The sequence below is a fragment of the Seriola dumerili genome, unplaced genomic scaffold, assembly GCF_002260705.1.
Source record: "Seriola dumerili isolate Sdu_G_001 unplaced genomic scaffold, Sdu_1.0 BDQW01000219.1, whole genome shotgun sequence".
NCBI classification, from domain to species: domain Eukaryota; kingdom Metazoa; phylum Chordata; class Actinopteri; order Carangiformes; family Carangidae; genus Seriola; species Seriola dumerili.
Genome location: NW_019174474.1, coordinates 2,961,666 through 2,968,941, shown reverse-complemented (window position 1 = coordinate 2,968,941; position 7,276 = coordinate 2,961,666). Strand labels below are relative to the sequence as shown.

The following is a 7,276-nucleotide window of genomic DNA, read 5'->3' as shown; positions in this document are numbered from 1 at the left end:
ACACACACACACACACACTCATATGCTGTCTCTGTCACACGCTCTAGTGACACAAACAGAAAGTGCAAATGCAATCATCACTGTCAACCTATAAAATTTTGTGAGATTATTTGTGAAAAAAAACATAGTTTTTTTTTTAACACAATATTACTTATATTTTGGCCACACTATTAACGACAGAAAATCAATCATTCCATTTTTTCCTTGAATTTACCTCTGTAGTCTTCCCTCTGCCACTGATAGTCGGCTCTGAGCTCCTAAATACAAAGTTAGTACAATTAACATTAAGTTGTTAACCAGTCAATGTAGATATCAATTATCTATTATAAAACCATTTTTATAGCTATAGTGTCAGATCAGAAACATTTTAGTAATTCACATGAGTCATTTGTAATTATTGAGCAGTTATATGCAATGTTAGGGCATGTCCTGAAGAAATAAGGGAGTGCATTTTTCTACAATATATGATTTTTTATATTTCTGAAACCAAATTATCTCTGACCTATAATAGATAATAGAAGAGATAAGCAGGACACTTAAATCCTATAATATACTTGATGCTTCAAGGGTATTATGACTTTATAATATAAATATTCTTTACTACCAATGTTAAACCTGTTAATATCCCTCCATGTTTATAAATGTAGTTCACATCCATATCTGTAGGCAACTTTATTACACTAATGTAACATTTTGGATAACTAAAACTGTCGGACTCACCCTCAAGTAGCAGCAAGTGGGAGATTGAAAACGACATGAGAAGAAATCGTTTCACTGTCCACTTTAAGTTCATCTCAGAGTCCGAGGATGTCCCGCTGAAACGTTAACGGTGCATCTCAGTGGTCCCGAGAGGAAAGGATTTAGGTATGTTTGGCAGCACCGGGACGATGGCTGGTTGTATCTGTAAAACCTACCTGGTGGCGACAGCCCCCCTGAGCAGATGACGAATAGCCTACACCTGTGTAACCAGGTAAGCCTGCACTGCTCTCTGTCACTCCAACATCCTCAGTCAGCGTGCAGGCTTGGCTGTTCACCCCTGTGGTCTCTATGTGTGTTTGTGAGCCCGCAGGTCTGTTGCTCCATCACGGAGGTTTTCACCTGTAGTGTTACCGTAAAATTTCTGGCTGACCACATGACCTGGGTGGGACACTTGAAGTAGATAAACACAGGCAGAGGTAAATGGCGAAGCTCATGAGCCAAACAGAGGGCTGGGAAGTTCACTCCAGACTGCTCATTGCTAGTACAAGTTAGATAACTAAAAGATAAGTTTATCAGCAGCCTCTCAACAGTGTCAACGGTTCTTGAGACATCAACCAGACATAAAGCTAACCGATAATTCATGTGCCACCAGACACAAAACCACATAATGTACTGTTAAAAAAAAGAAAAAAAGAAAACATATATAGGAAAAACTAAAACACTGTAAAATAAGGCCAGTAAGTTGATGCTGCGTCTAACGTTAGCCATTTTAAAGTTAATGTAAACAACTAAGCTAGCTGGTTTAGCACAATGTTCATCTTTGTACAAGGAGCAAGTAAGCTAGCTTAATATAGCTTGTAATGTAAATAAAAAACGATTAAAGATATAGTGGGTTAATGGAGTCCTGAGCAGAGAACGAAGTCACACTACCGCTGATGTGTTGTAATGCAGTCTGTGGTTGTAATCTTTCTTTCTTTGATAGTCAGTCTGGCAGCGCACGGACGTTACTGCAGGTACATGCATGTTCGTGCATGTGAGTCCCTCCTGTTGAACGTTTGGTCTGGCTGGACCAAGATGGAGAGCTCTACCAGCTGCTAAAGGGCTCCAGCTTGACTTGGAACTGGCTTTTCTTCTCCTCGATGCGTAAGTAACTTCATGGCTACACAATGTTTACATGGCTGTTTACATTAGTGAATAACATTAGCCAACTTGCTGTTACTCATATTACGAATTTGCTTGGCAAATGTTACTATCGCTAGCTGGGTTACTGCTAGCGTTGCTGTGGAGGATATCACGACAGTGCTAGCGTGGGCTAATGGTTGTGGCTAGATTGTGACAGGGTAACTTTGTTCTGTTGTGCTTCTTGTTTGTTTGGCGGCCGCTTTCACTGGGCTTCATAGTGCATTGTGGACTGAGAGACTTAAGCTGGCTTGTGGCCAACAAAGCATTTGTTTTGGTCTGAGATGCTGGTGGTGTAGTGTGCTATCCAGTGGCGGTGACACAACCTTTAGAATACCTTTAAGATATTAAGCATGGTCTTTTAACTATTTACCGAAAATGGCCCACTTAAATGATTCTTATTTAACACGTAATTTTATGGTTTTTTTCCTCAAATATAGAATAAAGAGCAAGTCACGCCCACTCTTATTGTATATGAATTCACAATCACTTTGAGTGTGAATGGGTGGGTGGGTGGTTGCGTCAATATCATTGGGGCCTAATGCCTAAGCCACACCCCACCATATGATGTAATGTAGTTGTATTCTTGTTGTGATTCTGGCCTGTTCTGCCATTTTGGATGTGATGCTGCAGAGAAACCTGTCCATAAATTATGATGCCAAAATATTTTCCATTCCTCTCATTCTAGGCTGTACTCCAACACCATAATCAGTGTACTTTCTTGGCTTTTGTGATTTCTATTCGATGATCATATGAGGCTCATATTTCATTATCCTTTTGATTGACTCCCTCTGCAGGTCTACATTAGGTGTAGTGTGAATGTTTTCAAACAGCTCAGAACAGGTAAGAAAAACATACAAAGGTTTTTAAAAAATCTCATCTGGTTTAATAGCACTGTACCGAGTGATACATCTTTGCTGAAAACTCTTCATAGCAGTTTAGGTAGAAGCAGTAGGGAATTACTGAAGGAAGGCTTTAAATTTGAAATAGTGACTCAGATAGTATCAAGGGTAAAACAGGGTATCATTGGGTACATTTACTCAGTTAAGTAGCTCAAAAGTTTTTAAGGGGAATTAGGGCAGAAGTACAAACATAAATTGGAAATAGCTGAGGTAAATGCTGCAATGTTTCATAGCCCACTGGGGTCACAGTTTCATTTCTTGTTGGAAATTAGTGCGTTGACTTCATCCTCTGGCTGGAGGCTATGCCATTGGGCTATCGGCCGCCGAGGGTTTGCCAGCATGTCTGACCAGTGGCGTTGCTCAGTCCCAGTGCTGTTACTGCCCAGCAGCACCTTCCCTATGGCGTCATTCTTCCCAATCTTATCATAGTCCAACACAGTCACTGCTACCTGCACCTTCTATAAATGAAAATAACATATACAAAAAATGAATATCTCATGGATTTTATTTGCGTGTATAAATCTGTGTGTACAAATATCTGTACCTCTATCTGTTCACATGGCACTTCAAAGCTGAAAGACTCATTGTAGTAAGGGTTCAAAGTGTTCTTCTTTATCGTTGTTTTCTTTTTCTTGAGTCTTTTCCCATTCTGCATTAAGTGGATCTTCACATAAGGGTCTGATAGAGAGAACAGGGAGGTTTCATGTTAGAGCAACAGACTAGCAGCTTGGCACTGATGCAGTAACTCCATCAGTGAAACACAACATCCTTTGTAGGAGCTTTGATAGCTTCCCATAAATAGAAACTACTTGAAAGAGGAGAACACTAAAAAAGTAATTAAAAGGCCTCAATGCTCAGTTAGATCTAATCTGGGCTATTTATGGTGTACCTAGTCATATTATAAAACTTTCTGAGAAATGTTTGTATGTATTGTTATTAGAAGAGTTCAAAATTATTTAAAGCATTTACTTTATTATGGCACTGAAGTTGTCTATATTTAAAATTATCCAGCACTTTAGTAAAAATTTGACATGAAGCTGGAATTTAAACACAACGTGAATTCAGACTTTTTTACTGCTTCACTCACCTGATAATCCACCCACATCCATTTTCTTCAGGTTTTTGGCCTCCAGAATCACCACTGTCAGCTTCCCTGCAGTAGGCACATATCTCAAGGACAAACATATGTCTCCAAGCCGCTCACTCTGATAAAGCAAAAAATATGTGTATTTATTAGTATGTTGTTGTATGGATTTATTATTAAATTGTAAAAGTTTATTTTAAAATCACAAGAAGCTACAGTCTTCCTCAGAGACTGAGGTGCTTTGAAAACAATCTGTATTCTTTGCTTTGAAATGAAGAAACATTGAGCGTCAGTAACCTTGTTCCCTAACATACAAAACACAAACACATCATGGAATAAAATGAAACAAATAATAAAAAAAAAGAAAGATGTAATAACAGTTTTGGAAAGCCTAAAAGCAATCCTTTTTTTTCAAGTTCAGCTCCTCCTCTCACAGTGTGCTCCCACCTCCTCCTTCTCTGCCTTCTGCAGGTCCTTCCACTCCTGCAGAGACTGGCTGAAGTCCACACTGCTCATCGGTATCTTCACAGCTCCTATGGCATCGTGCTTTGAAAAACGGTCGAAGTCATATACAGTCATCACCAGTGTCTTCCCGCCCAGCTCAGTATATGGTACCTATAGAACAGAACACACATGAAAGACCGTAATTTGAAACATATCATGTATCATTTTCCAATAGTGAACACAATCAGGATAAATAACTTACATTTTTATTTATCTTGGTGTTTTAATTTACCTTAAACGTGAACGTCTCATTGAAGTTGGGTTCGAGGGTCTTCCTATGAACTTTGGTCTCAAACTTTTTCTTTTTGTCCGGGAGCAGATAGAGTTTAACATAAGGGTCAGAGCTACCTCCCACATCCATGGCAGGAAGCTCTGCAGCCTGCAAGATGCCCACTACCAGCTAAAATTGGATAACACAGGAAAGAAATGAGAATCTGGCTAATTGACAGTGGGAAGAAACATATTAAAATGTGACATTTTAGAGTTGGCAGATAGTGGGCAAAAATGTCAAAAGGGAATAGCAGCATTTTACCGTATTATCTGTGAAGTTGTAGTCTAATGTGAAATGTAGTCTGCCCAGCTTCTCCTCCTCCTTTGGCTCATTATCTGACAGCTCTGTTTCTTTGTTACCTTCATCTTTCAGCGGCTGCACACACACAGACACACATACACACATCAAATGCAGGTAAAAAAAATATAGCTTTGCAAGTAATCAATGAAAACCTTCTGTTTCACAACTCGTGGAGCACCTATTTGAGTTGTGCTGCTACAGTGTATTGTGTTGCATCACACAGGCAGAGGCAATTAAACAAAGATAATGTAAGCATCTAAGGTTTATTCATTGTTTAAAGGGGACGGGCAAATTTTACACCATCAGTGTGTTTAAATGCAACTTGTATCCTTGAAGACACTCCAAGTCCACTAATCTCAGACCTCAACCTACACCACAACATGGGCGATGTGCAAAACATCCATTAGTCTTAACACACACTGACAGTTTTACTAGGCCGTAGTGACCCGAATGTCCGCACTATGATACATTGGAAGGACAATACATCTGCAGGGGGAGACTGTGTGTGTGCGTGCGTGCGTGTGTGTGTGTGTGTGTGTGTGTGTGTATGGCTTACCTCGTTGTAACTTCCATCCATTTCAGTGTCAAAACCTCCCTTATTCTTCTCTTTTCCCTTTTTCTTGTCCTTTTCTTTGTCCTTGTCCTTCTTTTTAAAGCACTTCTTCCATACACACACAGCACACGACAGCACCACACACAAACCGACGATACTAAGGGCAGCAACAGCCCACGATGGCACTGCAAATCCACATAAAACACGCACACACATAGATGATACATGATTAATATACATACATTCTTAGTTAGCCACTTGAACTCAGTGTTCAAAATGTTACCCCTGTATTTCCCGTTGACTAGCTCTTAGTAAGAAGTAAGACAAAACCATTTTTCCACACTGTAAAATATCAGGAACACTGGAAAATGTAATGCAATCCAATCCAGCACTCCTGTAGTAGAGTCAATGCTGTTGTCAGAGAGATGCTGATTCAAATCTGTGGTCATTTTTTAGGCTATATTTTGTGGTGGTGTTACACTGGATATCAGTATATTGTAAGATGTTATCTTTTTCATCTCCTGTTTATTCTGCCGGTTCTAAAATGTCATTGAAGTGATATATGCCTCATATCAAGTGACATACATATCAAATCCAGGATTTTACATTTTGTACAACTTGCAATTTAGATGTTCTGACATAAATGCACATTGCATTACAAGCAACATGCATATAGAAGTCTAGCATGTCTGATCAAACGGAAGGGAATTAAAGGAATAACAAACAGATAATGCACTTCTACGGGGGAGGTAACTTTACCTGTAAGCATTTTTAAACATCACCTGTCCCATATGAGCAAATACTTGTCTGGCCTTTTCATATGCAGTGTGACCCTTCACCCTTCAGTCACATGTTCCTGGATATAAGACACTCCCAGCATCTTTTACTTCCAAAGGATAATTTCACATTCAATCATTTTAGCTGTCTAGGATCAGTCATCGAATAGTTGAGAAAACACAGATAATACTCTTTCAAAAATACACTTAGGGAGAGAATGAAATATGTATACCTGAGATATCTGTACTCTGTAATCTTACTGTAAATCTTCAAAAAGCTTTGAATTCTGGGCCAGGCCCACAGTGCATTCAGTTCAGCACCCTCAGTCCAGTATTTCCAACATGTTACTGTAAAGAATCATTGATACTTCAGATCTCTTTTGACATTGTATGAGTTGCTTTGTTGCTATGTTATTCATATTCTTTTCACAAGAGCTACAGCAGTGTTATTCTCTCCATATTACCACTTTACTGTCTCATCTGCTTTACCAAAACCTCCAGGATTATATCTAAATTATCTTCTGGCTCTGGGTCTTGGATATGTTTCCCAAATATTTATCGACATTGTTAATGTTAATCCATGGCGATGAACGTTTAGTCAGGTGTCTAACTCACTGTGGATGCTGCGTAGTTCACTCATGAACTTGTTGGGACTTTGGCCACCAGATTGTTTTTGGCCTGGAGTGAATGTTGCATTTGGCAAGAGGGTTGGGAAAGCTGGGGTACCCAGTGCAGCCGGGGCAGCTCGGTGGCTCCCAGTCATTATTTGTTGATTGACACAGGATCCAGAATTAACGGGCTGAGAAACAGAACAGAAAGATGGCTCAGTCCAAAAAAAAAACACAACATGTGGAATATATGAATATATAGAACATTATACTTCAGCAAAACAGAAACGGACATACCTGTAAACACCCTCCAAATGGGGCTCTAAAAATCTAAACTGGGGAACCTAAACTAACTACATAAACACACATTAACACCAGAGCAGAGTATCCATAAATGCTT

General features: G+C 39.4%; 1 protein-coding gene across 1 annotated transcript; it reads right to left on the bottom strand.

Annotated features, from left to right (window-relative positions):
- Positions 1-2,787: 2,787 nt before the first annotated feature.
- On the bottom strand, positions 2,788-7,031 carry LOC111228632 (synaptotagmin-1-like). The gene is made up of 8 exons (XM_022754625.1): positions 6,884-7,031; positions 5,496-5,677; positions 4,901-5,014; positions 4,601-4,768; positions 4,312-4,479; positions 3,868-3,985; positions 3,325-3,458; positions 2,788-3,238 (listed from the first exon to the last, which is right to left on the bottom strand). Exons 1-8 carry the CDS (start codon positions 7,029-7,031, stop codon positions 3,032-3,034), a joined length of 1,239 nt encoding a protein of 412 aa, XP_022610346.1. The 3' UTR covers positions 2,788-3,031.
- Positions 7,032-7,276: the final 245 nt, after the last annotated feature.

What these genes read in the sequence shown, in the direction of transcription:
- LOC111228632 (XM_022754625.1), bottom strand. Translation starts at nt 7,031, where the DNA reads ATGACTGGGAGCCACCGAGCTGCCCCGGCTGCACTGGGTACCCCAGCT. An exon ending in TGGATGGAAGTTACAACGAG is followed by an intron (nt 5,015 to 5,495) that starts GTAAGCCATACA and finishes GTGTGTGTGCAG; the next exon opens with CCGCTGAAAGATGAAGGTAA. An exon ending in TGCCATGTGAACAGATAGAG is followed by an intron (nt 3,239 to 3,324) that starts GTACAGATATTT and finishes TTTCATTTATAG; the next exon opens with AAGGTGCAGGTAGCAGTGAC.